Source organism: Neovison vison, chromosome 12, assembly GCF_020171115.1.
Source record: "Neovison vison isolate M4711 chromosome 12, ASM_NN_V1, whole genome shotgun sequence".
NCBI lineage: Eukaryota > Metazoa > Chordata > Mammalia > Carnivora > Mustelidae > Neogale > Neogale vison.
Window position 1 is genome coordinate 73,501,585 of NC_058102.1, and position 19,286 is coordinate 73,520,870.

At 39.1% G+C, this 19,286-nt stretch overlaps 1 protein-coding gene across 2 annotated transcripts in view; it reads right to left on the reverse strand.

Annotated features, from left to right (window-relative positions):
* The window catches only part of AMN1 (antagonist of mitotic exit network 1 homolog), a 69,396-nt gene extending 54,532 nt beyond the window's left edge, over nucleotides 1-14,864 (reverse strand). Inside the window, exon 1 of one of the 2 annotated variants that reach the window (XM_044227819.1) lies at nucleotides 14,695-14,864. In XM_044227819.1, the coding sequence (XP_044083754.1) occupies nucleotides 14,695-14,732 (38 nt within the window). In that variant the 5' untranslated portion in view covers nucleotides 14,733-14,864. The remainder of the gene's footprint in view (nucleotides 1-14,694) is intronic. The other variant, XM_044227818.1, reaches the window with a different exon arrangement.
* Nucleotides 14,865-19,286: the final 4,422 nt, after the last annotated feature.

The window sequence follows — 19,286 nt, forward strand, 5'->3', positions numbered from 1 at the left end:
CTACTCCAAATAATATGGCTTTATGTCATACTACTCTGCCATTCATGTTGTATTCTCCAGCCAAATTGAATGCTACTTTCTGGTGAAATACTGATTTCTGGTCTTCTCCCATATTTCTAACTTTCCAGCTTGTCAAGCCTTTGCCCTTATTATTCCACTCCTTCTTGGATGCATTTCCTCCAATTTCTAACTATCAGATGCTACCAATCTTCAAATACAACCCCCTTTACAAAGCCTTCTCCTAGTCTTGTATATTCTTTTCCTCATCAGAAATCTCAAAACACTTTGTTAATCCCTCTTTTGTGCAATCATTACCTATACTATTGCTATTTATACATTTGCCTTATGCTAGTCCCATAAGACTGTAACTTCTTTATGCTATTTATTTCCCACAATCATCAGCATAGTGCTTCATATGCCAAATGTGCACTTTAAATACATGCTTACCCCAATACTGAGCAACTCCTAAAAATAAGGAACTGTGGCTATGAAGAGATAAAAGACTTGATTCTGGTCACAGAAGTTCAGAGGATCATTTGTATGGATGTATCAGGGAAGCGTTAGAATAAAGACAGGAATTCAGCTAGACTTTAGTCTGTCTTCCTAACTTGCACTCTTAACTACTTCTCCAACTATTTTTCACTGAAAAAGAAAATCCTATTTGGATTAGGCATAAAATTTAAGCCAAGAATGAAAGCAAGATACTTTACTCAGGACTCTACCCAAGCCCAAGTTACACATAGGAGAAACAACAGATTTCTCTTATAAAAAGTGACTGTGGGGGCACCTGGGTGGCTTAGATGGTTAAGCATTTGCCTTCTGCTCGGGTCATGATCCTGGGGTCCTGGGATGGAGCCCACATCAGGCTCCCTGCTCAGGGAAGTCTGCTTCTCCTATGTCCTCTGCCTTCCCACCCCCATCCCCGTTTATACTCTCTCTTGAGCATGATCTCTCCACCTCAAATAAATAAAGTAAAATCTTAAAAAAAACAAAAACAAAACACATGACCGTGGACTGAGAGCCAGAAGCTTATAAGATATAATGTAAAGGTTACATCTCAGTGATTTCAACAGCACTCAGCAGGTTAAGATAATTGTTCTCCACAGCCTTAATTTTTACACAGCAATATTTTAAATGTAATATTAATGAACTGAAAGGTCTTGAAGAGAAGCAACTGCCACTATAACTCCAACTTCAAGCAAAATATCCCATGTGAAATAATAACAATAGCTAACACTTAGTGGTGCTTATTACTTTCTAGGGTTAAAATGAAATAACATGGATACACTTGAAAATCCCTCAAGCAGACAAAACCAGTTAAGTCACATAAATGAAACTTAATCTAGCTTATATCATGAATATGAGAAACTTAACCTAGGTTATTTCTTGTAAACGTCTCTGATAATGATAAATAACACTTAAATCACCTTTTAACCAATCCCCTGCCATCTACAAACTCCCATTTAAAAAAAATAATTCCAGTATACTTAACATACAGTGTTATAATAGTTTTCAGTGTATAATGTAATGATTCAACAATTCTATACATTACTCAGTGCTCATAAGTGCACTCTTTAATCCCCTTCACTTATTTCACCCATCTCTCCACACTCAACCTGCTGCTCCTCAACATACCATAAGTTTGTTCTCTATATTTTAGAATTTTTGCTTGCTTTGTTTGTCTCTTTGCTCTTTGCTCATTTGCTTGGTTTCTTAAATTCCACATAAGAGTGAAATTGGGGGGCGGGGGTCAAGATGGCAGAGGAATAGCAGGCTGAGATGACATCAGGTAGCAAGAGATCAATTAGATAGTTTATCATACCATTACAAACACCTACAAATCCAACAGGAGATTGAAGAGAAGAAGAGCAGCAATTCTAGAAATGGGAAATTGACTACTTTCTGAAAGGTAGGATCTGTGGAGAAGTGAATCCAAAGCGAGGGGAAGATAGACAGCAGGGGGATGGGCCAGCTCCTGGCAAGTGGCAGAACAACAGAGCACAAAATCAGAACTTTTACAAGTCTGCTCCACTGAGGGACATCGCTCTAGAGGCTAAGCCAGGGTGAAGCCCATGCGGGAACAGAGTGGTCTCAGGTCCCATGGGGTCACAGAAGGATCGGGGGTGTCTGAATGTCGCAGAGCTCACAGGTATTAGAGCGGGGAAGCCAGCTACAGAGACAGAGCCAAGAGGTGAGCTTTCAACTCAGTGTTACCTTAAACCGTGATCACAGTAGGGCCACTGCTCTGTGAGCAGGGACCCCACAAGATGCGAGGCGACCACCCTGGAAGAGCACAGGGATCTCCTGGGTTTGGAGACTCAAGGAGGAGCTGTGTGCCAGAGACAGAGACAGATATGCTTGGTCACAGGCTGGGTAAGCTCAGAGAGTGGCTAGAGGCCAGGGAGATGGGAGTGATTGAGCATATTCCTCTGAGAGCGCACTGAGGAGTGGGGTCCCAAGCTCTAGACTCTTCTGGGTCGGAGACTGGGAGGCCACCATTCTAATTCCTGTCCTCCAGAACTCCATAGAAAGTGTTCAGGGAATAAAAGTTCCCCAAAGCAAAACCGAGTGAATTACTTAGCCCTGCCCTTGGTAAGGGCGATGCAATTCTGCCTCTGGCAAAGACACCTGAGAAACACTACAACAGGCCTCTCCCCCAGAAGATCAGCAATCCAGCCAAGACCAAGTTCACTTGGTAAGTTCACTTACCAAGGAGAACAGCGGAATTCCAGAGGAGGAGAAAGCAAAGCATGGAATTCATGGTTTTCTTCACATGATTCTTTAGTCTGACAAAGTTAATTTTTTTAATTTTATTTTTTATGCTAAATTTTTTTAAATTTTATTCTTTTCTCTTTTAATGTTTTTAACTAGTTTATCTTAAAAATATCTTTCATAAAAAATCTTTTTGAACCTTCATTATTATAATCATATTTTATCCTTCATTGTATCTAAAATTTATTTTTTGTATACACATAGGGTTTTTTCTTCCAAAAAAAAAAAAAAATTGGGGATAGAACTTCTTCTAATAGAGCAAAATATACCCTAAACCTAGCACAGGACTTTGTTCTACTCTCCAGCCTGAGCAAATTCTCCCCACCTTCTTTTTCTTTATTCTCCCAAACAATTTATCTTATCAACTCTTTTTTCAAAAGTTTTTTTTTTAAAAATTTCTCATCTTTTGAGTCATATTCCATCCCTTCACCATGTTTACCCTTATTTTGTGTGTATGTATATATAAAGTTTTTCATTCTTTAAAATTTTGGTAGGTAGTTCCTTCTAAGACACCAAAATACTCCCAACATTAAGTGGGTTACTCAGTTCTATTCACCAGTCTAATATATATACTTTCTTTTCAATATTTTTTATTTTTTTCTTTTAAATTTTTTTTTCTGAACTTCTTTTTACCCCCTTACTTACAGTAATAGTCACCTTAAAGGCAATACAATGGCACTAAATTCACATCTCTCAATAGTTAACCTGAATGTAAACGGGCTAAATTCCCCAATCAAAAGACACAGGGTATCAGAATGGATAAAAAAAAACAAAACCCATTAATACGCTGTCTATAAGAAACTCATTTCAGACACAAAGACATCTCCATATTTAAAGTGAGTGGGTGGAAAACAATTTACCATGCTAATGGACACCCAAAGAAAGTTTGGATTGCAATCCTTATATCAGACAAATTAGATTTTAAGCCAAAGGCTATAATAAGAGATGAGGAAGACATTATATCATACTCAGAGGGTCTGTCCAACAAGAAGATCTAACAATTTTAAATATCTATGCCCCTAACATGGGAACAGCCAACTATATAAACCAATTAATAACAAAATCAAAGAAACATATCGACAATAATACAATAATATTAGGGGACTTTAACACTCCCCTCACTGAAATAGACAGATCATCCAAGCAAAAGATCAACAAGGAAATAAAGGCCTTAAATTACACACTGCACCAGATGAACATCACAGATATACTCAGAACATTCCATCCCAAAGCAGCAGAATACACATTCTTCTCAAGTGCACATGGAACATTCTCCAGAATAGATCATATCCTGGGTCACAAAGCAGGTCTCAACCAGTACCAAAAGACTGGGATCATTCCCTGCATATTATCAGACCATAACGCTCTGAACCTAGAACTCAATCACAAGAGGAAATTTGGAAAGAACCCAAATACATGGAGACTAAACAGCATCCTTCTAAAGAATGAATGGGTCAACCAGGAAATTAAGGAAAAATTAATAGGAAGGAAGGAATAGGAAGAACATGGATAGGAAGAACAAATATTGTGAAAATATCTATGCTACCTAAAACAGTCTACACATTTAATGCAATCCCTATCAAAATCCCACCCATATTTTCAGAGAAATGGAACAAATAATCCTAAAATTTATATGGGACCTGAAAAGACCTCAAATAGCCAAAGGACTATTGAAAAAGAAAGCCAAAGTTGGCGGCATCACAATTCCATACTTCAAACTCTATTACAAAGCTTCATCATCAAGAAAGTATGGTACTGGCACAAAAGCAGACACATAGATCAATGGAACAGAATAGAGAGCCCAGAAATAGACCCTCAACTCTATGGTCAACTAACTTTTGACAAAGCAGGAAAAAGATTGTCCAATAGAAAAAAGACAGTCTCTTCAATGGGAAATGGTGTTGGGAAAATTAGACAGCCACTTGCAGAAAAATGAAAGTGGACCATTTCCTTATACCACACACAAAAATAGACTCAAAATGGATGAAGGACCTCAATGTGAGAAAGGAATCCATCAAAATCCTTGAGGAGAACACAGGAAGCAACCTTTTCGACCTCAGCTGCAGCAACATCTTCCTAGGAACATCGCCAAAGGCAAGGGAAGCAAGGGCAAAAATGAACTATTGGGTCTTCATCAAGATCAAAAGGTTCTGTACAGCAAAGGAAATGGTTAACAAAACCAAAAGACTGCTGCTGCCCCTTGGAACAATTTGTTACTTAAACTGTAACCCCTGGAGGATTTTACTAGTTGCCAAGCACATTTAGATATGGCCTTAAGAAAAACATATACTGACAACAGGTCTTTGGGGAGAAGGACGATGTACGACTGTGAAGCTGGGCAGCTGGGGATGGCCGGCTCGCTCAGGGTGGAATGCCGCCCCTTCACAGAAGCTGGGCAGCTGGGGATTCCTGGCTCACTCAGGGCGGAAGGCCACCCCTTCACCGAAGCCTGCCAGCCAGGAACACCCGGCCCACGCAGGGCAGAAAGTCACCTGCTTCAGGGAAGCCGAGCACCCGGGAACACCCGGTCAGCTCAGGGTGGAACAAAAACCGCCTGCTTCCCTTTTTTGATGTTGCTCCTTTCTCTTCCCAGAAGTGCTCGTTGTTAGTTAGATGAGTCCTTTAAATGTGCTTGGTTAACTATAAACCTTACCCTCCTCCTTGCTTGCCTGCAAGACATGACTAACGTTTGACCTTCATCAATCCTTCTGTTGGCTATTGTTTTCTATCCAATAAAAGTGAGACAGTGGAGTTGCTCATGGCAGCAATCCTTTTCGACTGTTTTCCTCTGCTCCCATTCTTTTGCAGCTGATTTGTTTGTGCCTAATTCTTCTCTCGTCGCCGACTGGAAGTGGCAAAAGACAACTGGCAGAATGGAAGAAGATATTTGCAAACGACATATCAGATAAAGGTCTATTACCCAAAATCTATAAAGAACTTATCAAACTCAACACCCAAAGAATAATTAATCCAATTAAGAAATGGGCAGAGGACATGAACAGATATTTCTGCAAAGAAGACATCCAGATGGCCAACAGACACATGAAAAAGTGCTTCACACACTTGGCATCAGGGAAATACAAATCAAAACCACAATGAGATACCACTGCACACCAGTCAGAATGGCTAAAATTAACAAGTCAGGAAATGACAGGTGCTGGCGAGGATGCGGAGAAAGGGGAACCCTCCTACACTGTTGGTGGGAATGCAAGCTGGTGCAACCACTCTGGAGAACAGCACAGAGGTTCCTCATAAAGTTGAAAATAGAACTGCCCTATGACCCAACAACTGCACTACTGGGTATTTGCCCTAAAGATACAAATGTGGTGATCCGAAGGTGCAAGTGCACCTGAATGTTTATAGCAGCAATGTCCACAATAGCCAAACTATGGAAAGAACCTAGATGTCCATCAACAGATGAATGGATAAAGAAGAGGTGGTATATATATATATATATATATATATATATATAATGAAACACTATGCAGCCATCAACATAAATGAAATCTTGCCATTTACACCAACTTGGATGGAACTAGAGGGTATTATGCCTAGCGAAATAGGTTGATCAGAGAAAGATAATTATCATATGATCTCCCTGATATGAGGAAGTTGAGAGGAAATATAGTGGGCTTGGGGGGGTATGAAAAGAATAAATGAAATAAGATGGGACTGGAGGGGAGACAAACTATAAGAGACTCTTAATCTCACAAAACAAACTGAAAGTTGCCGTGGGGAGGGGTGTAGGGAGAGGGTGGTAGGGTTATTGACATTGGGGAAGGTATGTGCTATGGTGAGTGCTGTGAAGCATGTAAATCTGGTGATTCACAGACCTGTACCCCTTATAACCCCATATAATCCATTATATGTTAATTTAAAAAAAAGAAAGAGTGAAATCATATGATATTTTTCTTTCTCTTATTTTACTTAGCATTATATTCTCTAGCTCCATCCATGCTGTTGCAAATGACAATATTTCATTCTTTTTTATGGCTGAATAATATTTCAATGTGTGCATGCATGCATGTGTGCACAAGCAAGTATTGCATGTGTTTCATGTCTTCATTCATTCATCTATCAATGGACCCTTGGGTGGCTTCCATAATTTGGCTATTGAAAATAATGCTGCAATCAACAGAGGGGTACACAAACCTGTACCCCTGAAACAAATAATACATTACATGTTAATTTTAAGAAAGAAAAAAAAAAAAAAAAACATGGGGTATATATATCTTTTTGAATTAGTGTTTTTGTATTCCTTGGGTAAATACCCAGTAGTGAAATTATTGGATCATACAGTAATCCTATTTCTAACTTTCTGAGGAATCTTCATACTGTGTAAATTCCTCTTGTAAATAACCAGTCATTGTAAAGATTAAACAACTTCCTCATTCTCACCTTGTAAGCCATCCTGTAATTACATCCCTCTGAGATTCTAACCACTTCTAGTTTGAAGTCTCCCAGTTTGCTGACAATTTATTTCTCGCTCAGTAAAATATTCCTATCAAGTAAAACTCTGAATTTTATTTTAATAGTTTCTGGTGTCAGAAGTGGGATCCAAAGACGATCCCAACTCAGTCCCAAGGCCAGTGAGTAACCAGGATCCAACAGCCATGAAGCCCATTGCACACTGCTTTCTTACCAAACATGGAATTCCAGGGTAAGTCTTTCTCAGATTCAAACTCAATTCCCTTTGCATTGACCTTTCTGGTTTTACTGAGTAACCTTTATTGAAGCTTTTCAGTAAGTCACGCTATTCTGTTCAAAAGAGGGTGAAATGTGTGATCCCCTCTGTTTTCGAACAGCCACTGAAAAACAGTACCCCCGATAATTAAGAATTCCTAAGGAATCAAAGGCAAAGATGGGTTCCAACTGGTCCAAAACTCAGACTACGATCTTACACCTTTTTGAAGAAAATGAGTGAACTTTACAAAGAATAAGTGGAACTGTATTGACCATCATGGGAAAATCCTTAACTTAAATAAAATAGCCCACCTTAGGAACACCTTTTAAAAAAGAGAATTAAAAATTGCTTAAAGACAATAAATGCATTCATTTGTTGGTACGCCAAAGTGTCTATAAGACAAATTGACTCCGGGGACACCTGGGTGGCTCAGTGGGTTAAAGCCTCTGCCTTCAGCTCAGGTCATGATCCCAGGGTCCTGGGATTGAGCCCCACATCAGGCTCTCTGCTCGGCAGGGGGTCTGCTTCCCCCTCTCTGTCTGCCTGTTTCTCTGCCTACTGTCTGTCAAATAAATAAATAAAATCTTAAAAAAAAAAAAAAGACAAATTGACTCCAAAAATAGCTCTCTAGAGAATTCTTGCAGCACACAAATAAAAAACTTGTGGTAAAAAGTTTAAATCATCTGAGTAGATAAACTTCAATTATTCTATCTGCCAGAAACACAATCTGCATCCAGCTGTTCTTTTGAGTTTTGTATTACTATACTTGACACACAGTTAAAATTTTGAAATGAAAGCTATAAAATCTATTTACAACTGCCTATGTATTAATGTATATGTGTCTATGAATGTATATCATGTATATGTGATTTTAAAAAAGAGCTATATTTAATTTGCTTGAAGAAAAATAAGTACTTATATAAGTTAAGCATTCTCAAAACTCTCAGAAATATAGAAACTAACCCAAATGCTTTTCAAGTTCATAAGATCTGGGATAATCTTCAATGAACAAAAGCTTTGCAAATAGTTTAAATGTGTTGATTTAATTAAAACAGGCATGTCTTCAGAGTAATCAACATTAAATATAATGCAAAAATACAATCTTTCCTACCTGGGTTTACTAGTCAAATAAGCTGATGCTGTCTCCATTACAAAATGTGCAAGCAAGAAAAACTTAAGATGTTAGGTATTTAATAGTTAATCTAAGCATAATTATTAAAAACAAATTAAGTAGACAAATTAGATGATGGATATTCATCTAATGTAGATGAGTGAAATGAAATGAAACGTAGGTCATTTCCAAATAAGATAATGTATTGAAACATTAATTGCCAAACTTATGTTTACGTTTATTTACTTTTGGCCACTTAATTTTTATAAAGAAACAAAAAAATACTTGGATCTTTGTAGACATGTCTTTTTCCACATTTAAAAAATGTACTGTGAAAGTGCATGTCTTTAAAAAATATAATTTCTTGTAATGAAGTGTTCATAAATTTGCTAATCTACTACAAGGTGTTGATGTATGGCAGATGTTTACCATTGCCTGCTTCCTAGTTTTTGTTGGAAAATAAAGGTTACTAACACTTAAAATTCATAATCCCTAAATAAATAGAAGCCTACTAAAACAAGAGTAAAAGAAAACTATGTATACAAAGTATGAGAGGAGAATGGGATGTGTATTTTATATGAAGAGAATGCAAAGAATATAGGATGGGTTCTTATTAAGGAAAAAAAGAGTAATTTTGTTCTAAATTAAAATGGTTATCCCATAATGAGAAAGAAAAAAGGAATAAAACAAAAATCTAAATGGATGCGGAAAGTTACAGAAAGCTTGCGAAGAAATTTCATGCTGCATGGTCAAAGTTAGCTAAAATTAAATGTATTTATTTATAAAGTTTTCCAAAACTGAGTTGAATAATACACTAACAAAAAACAACAGTTTACTTTTCTCTCTGTTAAAAGGACAGAGTTTCTTGGATTGTTAGTCTGTTTTTTATAAGATTTTGAAAGGTTTTCTTTACCTTTTGTGTATTTTGTCTAGGAAACAAAGATTCTATGTCTCATGAAAATAATTTCCTGAGTTTCGCTTAGTCTTTATCAGGTTTTTGATTGCTTAGGAAAACAATCCTTTCAACATTAAAAAGAGCTAAGGCTTTTTTTTTTTTTTTTTAAACAACTATGTACTTTCTATATTTGCTTCTGAAATCTTTTTGTTGCTTTGGTTGAATAGATAACTAAGTGTTTTTTCACAATGACCTTTGAGCCTATTTAATCAAGTGGTGTTTTGTTTTGTTTTCAGAGAAAAAAGAGAGGAGAAGGGAGAGAGGGAGAGAGAGAATGTTAAGCAGGCTCCATGCCCAGCACAGAGCTGGATATGGGGCTCTATTGCACGACCCTGAGATTCTGACCTGAGCCAAAATCATGAGTCCGAGGCTTAACTGACTGCACCACTCAGGCACCCTAATCAAGTGACTGAAACCTTTTGACAGTTTTTACAAACTTCCCAAAATCAAATTCTAAACGAAGTCTTTTTGACTTCGAACTAACTTTGGGATATTCCCAAAGCTCCCTGCTTTGGGAAGATCTCAGGTTTTTTTTCCTTTTCTTATAAAAACTGAGACAAGGCATTGAACTATAAATTTTTCAAATGTTATATTGCATGGGAAACATTATCAAGTAAAGGGGATGCTTAATCTTCTTAGATTATATTTGTATGAATATGTTATTAATATAAGTGTTCCAGAAATTGCATAGAACTCCTAGGAATCTGATATGCCCTGATATAATGTTATCAGTTACATTTAAATGTTGTATACTGAAAGACCCCGAATATAGACACCCATCCCCCAGCCGTTGATTAACTAACGGGTCTCTTGCTTTTCTGTAACTGCCTGGCTGAAAAACATCCTCCCACCACCTGCCACCTTATCGCAAAAACAGGGAGAGAACAAAGGACGGAAAGTCTCTAGAGTCCCGCCCAGTAGTCTCGAGGAATTCGGAAGGAACTAACAGCTGTAACCTCAGATGACCCACATTGTGTTTTAAAACAATCAATAGGAAACCTGTTGCTTAACCGTTGCTCCTGTACCCCTTTTTCTTGCCCTATAAAAAAGCTTGTAACAAGAAGCCGGGGCTAGCTCAGCTAGCTGGTGCTGCTGACCGCCCGCAGGCGCGTCTGTGAAGAATAAACCCTCTTGCTTTTGCATCCAGTGGAAGTCTGGTGTCCGATTCTTGGGTGGTGAAGTCCAAGGGTCTTTCAATACCACAGGAGTAGCCAAGCTTACCTGTCAACCACATCTTTTTTTTTTTAATAGTGAACTCTTTAACAAGGCTATCTTTAAGTCTTTTGTCATTCACAGACAGTTATTGTTTTATACTGAATTCTTCCATGAAAACATTTATAGTCAACTACAGGCCAAAATATTTTGTTTTCAAGGAGATTCATGGAAAAGACACTGACAAGTACTCTAGAATACAAGTTTCTGATAACTTCAAGATCATACCACTTAACTAGGTAAGAATTTCTAGCATGCTATGGAGAAACTGATTCACAAAACTATTAACCCAAGAGTAAGAAAACAAGAATTCGGACTAAATCAACTAATGGGGAAGATTATAATTTTTATGACATTGTTTGCAACATTTATGGTTCTTTACTGTTTTACTCTCCAAATTTAAAGAACCCCTTTTCTCCTTTCAACCCATTATATAACTTGTAACAATTTGGTAAACTTTTATAAACAAAAATTAAACATTTATTTTTTTTCTCCCTACCTGATTTCTTCAGAACTCAAAACAAAACAAAACAACAACAAAAACCCCTTATTGAGTAGACTTATTTTCATGGCAGTGTAGGTATTTGCATAAATTCAATGAGAATTTTTTCTCTTTGTAACAGGATATAATTGGACAAGCCTTTGGCTTGGCTTCTCTTGGCCTGAAGAGGTGTTTAAACATCTTATCTGAGATTTCTTACCACCAGTTTTTAAGAAGCTAAGGTTTGATTTGTGAAGCCAATAAAACCCTTTGGATTACCAAAGCTTGGACTGGAATATCATATTTGAAACTGTGCATAAAATCACTATTCTGATGTACTTACATAAATAATAAGCTGAATTTAATGAGACAACTTATTTTGCAATTTTACTGTGATTATCTTTGTTAAAATGAAGAAACTATAGAGATAAAAATTGTGTTTCAGTAGAAAATTATAGTATACCTATTATCAGATTCTAGTCCTGTTCATGACCTTTGAGGTTTTGTTATCTGTCTGTAAACTGGACTGGTCCTGAATTCTTCTAGTTTCCTCCAACATCTGGCTACAACTTTCCAATCTAACATTTCTAATTTTTTTCTCACCATTCTGATTTGAAATAAAAACTAAAATTGTCCTTTAACTCAAGCCCTTCAACCTAAAGCCAGACAACTTGGTATAAACTTCAGAGATATTACCACAACAGATCATGTACAGACAACCTTCATGCTTATTTCTATACATGCCATTCAGAGAGTTCACCAGAACACCCAATGACATCATCAGAGTCATTCAAGCTGCAAATCAGGAAAATCAAACAGATTGAAACTGCCATCCTCACTCCATTATCTAAAAATGTTTTGAGCTCAAATCTAGAAATTTTCTTGACTGGCTGCTCTCCAGACTCAGAAACTGAATTTGTAGTTTGCTCCAATGATTAATTTTTATCCTTGTTTTATTTCCACAGAAATGCCTGATTGCTCACACTGTAAAGAGGCCCATCTGAGATGGAAGTCACCTATAACACTCCCAAAATAAGACATCCTCATGTTTATCCTAAGTAATCATGATTCAAAAGTGTAAGGCACTAAACAATATTAAAAAACTTATTTTCCACCAGGTCTAAGAAGCTTTCTGTGATGGATTCCAAATGAAGACATGAGAACTTGGAGAGTTAGTTTATTGGAAAAGACAACAACAAAAGACTGCTTTTAAATTACCAAAGAGAGGAGCGCCTGGGTGGCTCAATGTGTTAAAGCCTCCGCCTTCCGCTCAGGTCATGATCTCAGGGTCCTGGGATAGAGCCCAGCATCAGGCTCTCTGCTCAGCAGGGAGCCTGCTTACCCATCTCTCTCTCTCTCTCTCTCTCTGCCTGCCTCTCTGCCTACTTGTGATCTCTGTCTGTCATAAATAAATAAAATCTTTTTTAAAAATTATAAATTTCCAAAGAGAAATCATCTCTTCTGCAAAATCCCTACAATCACAGTAAAAATCTATAAACTCTCTAACCAGAGTTATATTAGATAACTACACAGCCTTAGACACCCTAACTAGTTAACAAGGAGATGCATATGCTCTAACTGGTTTTAAAAAAAAAAAAATTCCATGTTAATAAATTAGGAACTATGACTCCCAATTTAAAAGATCCTACAGATCAAATGTCGGTCTTTCATCAAATAGGTGATACTTCTTCCACCGATTTATTTAGTTGGTTAAATCTTGGCTCCTGGGAATCTCTGCTCCCAGGAATTCTTCACACTTATCTATTACTTCCCTCATAGTTATCATATTAACCTTGCTAGTTGTAGGAGTGCTAACAAAACTGACTCCATCTTTGGCCACCATTTTGTTTATGCTCATGCAATGATCTCCCACCGGGCTACATGTTCCAGGCCTCTTGGATGTTAATGTATGCCCTGACCAAAATACTACCCTCAAGTGGCACACAGAAGGCACACTTTAGGTAAGGAGGAGAGATGACTGATGCACAAAAGGCACCACTTTAGATAACCCAGTTTGACTGCACCTCAAGCCCCTTGCTCTATAAAAGCTGTAGCTTAAGGTTTGGACGGGGTGGAGAACAGCTGCATAGCACCTGGACCCAATGGCTCCCTTGTCAGTAGGTCACATTGAAGAAAAGTCTGTGTAAACAGTCTGGAGAGGCTTGTTTCATTTTTTGCCTTCCAAGTGCCTACTAGGTCTAGAGGATACTTTACTGTAACTCCCCCACCTTCTCACACTAGTGCACTGTCTCCTTTCAAGAGTTTTAAATGCCTTTCAGCAGCCACTGACACACCAAATGATATCCATCACGATTACACAACTCAAAGAACTCAATAATCCCACAGCCCATGCCTAAAATGACTATGCAACTGTTTGTAATGGCAACTACATGACCATACAACCCAATTACTACATCAACAGTGGTAGCGGGGGTAATAGTATATTGGCTCACACTTTCAGCTCGCTGAGGTAACGACCAAGAGGGTAATTTTTTAGATAAAATAAAATGGAGACCACCCTTGAAAATCCCCCAAGCAGAGCAAACCAGTTAGCCCACATAAATGAAACATAATCTGGTTTACTTCATGAACATAAGTGAAACTTAAGTTATTTCTTATAAATCCCTCTGATAATCATTAAAAAAAAAAAAACCTTAAATCATCTCCCTAAAATAATGTAAGATAATCACTTTTAACCAATCCCTCGCTGTTCTTTAAATTGTGGTACCAATCATTGTAATAACCAATCACTGTAAAGGTTAAACACACCTAGTCGTTCCCCTTTTATAGGCCATTTTGCAAAGACATGCCTCTCAGACTCTCGTTTCTCCCTCACTAAAATATTTATTACCAAGTAAAGCTCCTTGAAATTTGACACCAGGCATCCTTCTAAGGTCCTTACATATGTAAAATTTATTCCTCGCTACAACTCTATGAGATAGGTACTGGTGTTACACTAATTTGATAGGGCAAGAACTCAGGCACGGAGGTTAGTTCCTCTCCGTCGTCACACAGCTGCTGAATGGGACTGGAAGCTGAACCTTGTAATCGCCATCAAGCGATCGAGGAGCCGTGCTCCCTCAAAGACTCAGTACCTATCCCGGTTACAGGAACGGTGGAACTTTGCTGAAGGCTTCAGAGAGCCACATCTAGTATTTTGTTTTGATCTACCAAGGCTTTCAGCTCCCGTCAGAAACAGGCCACGGCCAGGAATTGCCTGGGCATCGAGTTGTCAAGGCTGACTGAGATTTCGGACACCAATCTGGGGGCGCCCAGGGCGGACAGAGGGGCAAACCTGCCTAGCAGCCCACTTGGTACAACCGTCGTCTATGAGGAGACAATAAATCAGGAACTCAGAAACAGAAACACCAGCACGGCCTCTTCAGAGGTCCAGAGGTGGGAAGGGGGCGGGGAGGGAGAGTGAGCACAGGGCTCCGCTGGGGCGGGGCGAAGGGGAGGCGGAGACCGGGTGGACTCACAGATCCAGAAGCTGACTGACCCGCCGCGAGCTAGGCATCGCGGCCGCCCAGGAGAGCCTCTTCCGTGGTCCCAGGGCCGCCCAAACGTAGCCAGAGACCGTCCGTCAACTCCTGCCCCCCGCGCGACGCGTAGGCCCTCGTGACGTCACACGGCTTCTTCCGGTGACCTGGACGCTGCCACGCTCGGGACTACAGAGGGAAAGAAGAGAAGGGAGGTGATAAAATGTAGAGTAGCCCTAAACTCGGTGAGGCACGACGGGAACTGTAGTTTTTCCAACTCGCGGACTCCGTTTACAGGCGGTTTCCCTGGAGTTCAAGCCCCGCGCGCAGCTTAACCCGGCACACCTCCGGCGGCGCTATGCACAGAAGCCCCTGCTTTTCCAGTAGGGTTGTATTTGATGCTGGTCCGTGCATTTGGCGTCTCCATATACTGGAAACTCCCTTGGAAGTGGACTCCGTTAACGTGAAACGGAGCGTTTTAGAGCAACCAGGAGTGACCGCTGTTTACCCAGCATTTTCTCTGAAGCACGTACCTCAGTACGTGCTCTCATTAACTACGTTCATTTAATCCTGTGAAGTCGGGATTATTTAGCCTTATTTTATAGATGAGGACACTACATGCCGGCAAAAAAGCTCAGTAAGAATTTCATCATGGGGGAGGGGCATCTGTTCCAATCAGGATTCTAAAGAAGGGGCACTATTTCCCAGGTGGAACTATTTCATTTTGGTTATGCCGCAGAGTACCGGCTATTTTTTTAGTTTTTCCATTCTTCCTTGTGGATTAATTTGTTGTTTATGTGTCTCTCTTCCTTTTGTGAGCTGCTGAAAGTTGGAACCCAGTTTTGTTCATCTTCTCAGGATGCTGCTCACTCAGGCAATACACATAAATCAAGCACTGAAGGAGAGTGGAGATAGAGCTGGTGCTGAGGATCCAGTGGTGAACACATGCACCAGACCAGTAGTAGGACAATTAGAATAACTGTTAAATGTTTAGATGAAGTTATATGCGAGCACCCAGGGAGGAGTAGGGGGAGCAGTTCACAGAAAGAACTGCGGGCTGTTAGGGACTGCAGACAGTTCAAGGAGGTGGCTGCAATGGCGGGGGGATGGTGAGAGATGAATGTAGAGCAGGAGTTGGCAAACTTTTTCTATAAAGGGCCAGACAGTAAAAATTGTAGAGTTTTTTAGGCCATACTGCCTTGGTCAGAGCTACTCAACTTGTAGCTCAAAAGAAACCATAAGCAGTACGAATGAGTGGAGCTGTGTTCTAATAAAGTTTTCTTAGGGACACTGTAGTTTGAATTTCATGTAGTTTTCACTAGCATGAAATTTTATTTATATTTTGGTTTTTCAACCATTTAAAACTAAAAGCTTTACGTAGCAAAGTACAAAAATGGGCAGTGGGCTGGATTTGGCTGGCTGGTGGTATGCTCTTCTGACCAGAAAGCCAAAATGGGGCCTGATGATCTGTGTTATGTTTAACAATTTAGGCTTAGTCTGGAGACTTTGGGTGGAGTCATAGGTAGTTTTTAAGCAGGGACAGGGCATGCATAGGACAATGAGTTTTAGAAAGAACTCTGGCTGTGAAGTGTTAAAAGAACTCTAGAGGTCACAGGAAGAGACTAGATAGGAGTACTTTGATGATAGCCTGAGCTGATAGTAGTAGCACTGGAATGGACAGATTCAAGAGGTAATGGAAGTTGAACTGATAGGATTTAGAGATTGGTGGGGATGAGGGAAAGTGAAGAGTCGAGATGAATTTTTAGGCTTTGGATTCTGAGAATGGTTGGCATATGGTGGTGCCATTTATTAAGCTGAGAGGATCAAAGGAGTTTTTAGAAGAGAGGAGGAGAATATTTAAATGTTGGACATGTGGCTTTTGAAGTATCTATGGACAATAGAGGCATGGAGCTATAAGTCTGCAAATTGTGCTAATTTGCTTTTAAAGAAGAGATTGAATAGCAGTGAAAATACGTGCATTTACTTATTAATACAGTAATTTTTTTTTTTTTGAAGAATCCTCTGCTATTCTGAGAGCCATGTAGACCTTGGAATACCAGGGGAAAGCTTGATAGAGCAGATGAGGGTAGGACTGTTGGGTCCATTGTCAAAGGAACAAGACTGAGACAAAGTGAAAGTTATGCAAAGCCTTATTCTATGCCAAGCATTAGAAGTTAGACTGACCAGCTCGGGGAATGAGGCTGAGACAAAGTGAACGTTATGTAAAGCTTGATTCTATGCCAATCGTTAGAAGTCAGACTGACCGGCCAGGGCCGCTCCTGAAGAGAGCAACCACCCCTTGGTCTTACAGGCTAGTTTTATAGGGCACAACCACAGACATCTACATATGTGGCTTTGGCTGATTGGATGTCTCCTACCTGTGTGTTTTAGTAACGGTTATCCGGAACCGATATTAGTAACTGCTGAGGCATTTATTAAACAACAAAATGGCCTTGTTTTAGGTATGTGTTTTAGCAATGGTTACCTGGAACCGGTATCAATAACAGCTGAGACATTTATTAAACAACAAAATGGCTACCTAGGCAACATGGAGTCACTACGGCTAAGTAGGCCCAGGCAGGCCCTAGGGGTTAACAGGTTTTAACGTTAAATTGGCCCTAACAGGACTTCATGGTCCTTCCTACTGTTGAGTCTGCACAGCTGTCCATCTGGGTCTTCCCACTGATTACTTGCTTCTTCAAGACTAGGAAAATACAGGCCATTGCCCATTATTATGAGATGTTCAGGGTGCCATAATTCTTCTCATTAGTCAAAGGAAGTCAACACAGCTGGGTTTTTTTTTCTTTTAAGAAAATATTTATATAATGAGGTAAGATGACAAAGTCCTAGTTATTTCTAGCCAATTATCTTATTTTTTAAATTTTTGTGTATTTTTTAAGATTTTATTCATTTATTTGACAGAGTGAGAGCACAAGCAGGTAGAGTGAGAGAGAGAAACAGGCTCTCTCTCTGCTTAGCAGAGAGCCTGACATGGGGCTCAATCCCAGGGTTCTGGGATCACGACATAAGCTGAAGGCAACTGCTTAACTGACTGAGGGGCACCCAGGTGCCCCTTTAGCCAATTATTTTAAAGGTCAAAGATGCATACATGGTATCACAATTCTTAGAGCTTTCTTTTTTCTTCAAAGGTTTATTTATTTATTTTAGAGAGTGAGTGGATCAGATGTACCTTGAGTGAGAACAAGTACTTGGAGAGGTAGCTGAGAATAGCAATTGATGGGCGATGGACACTGAGAAGGAACAGTCAAAGAGGTAGAGAAAAAAATAGTGGGGTGCTACGAAGATAAACATGACCCAAATTGTCACATGCTGAAGAGAAATCAAGTGAGATAACACTTAAAGGTGGTTTAGCCAGAAGAAGGTCATCAAGGCTCTTTGAGGTGGTGATGGAGGATGTAGTCTGATTCTAATGGGAGGAATGAATGGTAAGTAAGGAAATGAACACACAAGTAGCCCAACTCTCATTTACCATATGTACTTATTCACATGACTTGCTGCTTCTATTAAGACTCATGTTGAGAAAAGGAGATTGTAAAAGGGTATAGCTCTACTTTTTAGAAGGTAAAGTGGAATAACTCAGAACTGTTATTTATGGACCATCTAGGTATAAAACACATGATTACATGATCTCATGTAGTCATCAATCAAGTCTGAGCTATGCTGTTTTATAGATGACAGTGAGTAAGTAAAACCTAAGTAAGTAGGTCTGTCAGACTCCAAAGACAATGCTGTTTCTACTTTATTTGAGTGCTCAGGAGAGAGGTTTATGGTACATCTTAGATCATCAGTATAACTCGCAAAGGCCCTTTTCAGAAAGTTACTAGGTTTTTCAAGATGGTAAAGCAGAACATTAAGCCAAGGTAGGAACCTGTACAACTGCACCAGTGGTCCACCCATGAAACTGACCTTGGTATACGCAGGAATTCCCAAGGAAATCCTATTACTACTACTACTACTACTACTACTGACTATCCAATAGCTCTTTGTTAAAATAAGATACAGAGACAAATGTAAACACAGGGAAACTTTAAAAAAAAAAAAACTGAAGTACAGTTGACATAGTATATAAGTTTCTGGTGTACAACATGGTGTTTCAACAGTTACATTCATTATGAAATGCTCATCATGATGAAGTTAAGTTACCATCAGTCACCATACTGAGTCATTATAATATTATCGACTATATTCCCTATACAGTACTTTTCATCCCTGTGGCTTGTTTCTTTTACAACTACAGGTTTATACCTCTTCATCCCCTTTACCTGTGTTGCCTTTTCAGAAAACATTTTCACTAGCAGTTCAGAAGTAGTGGCTCATCCCATGGAAGAGGAGGAATTTATAGCTCTGATAATATGGCAGATATTTATAGCTCAGATATGGCAGCTGACCATTTAGATTGGATAAGAATAAGATGTTCCTGTCTTTTTGTTAGGAAAACAGGATGTTCTTATTTTTGTGGCTTATCTCATGAAGCAAAACTTTCAGGATTTCCTGTTAGTCAATGCTTTTAGGAGGTTCCTGTTATTCATGGTTTATCTTGGAATGCAAGGTTATTAAAGTCTTTACTAGTG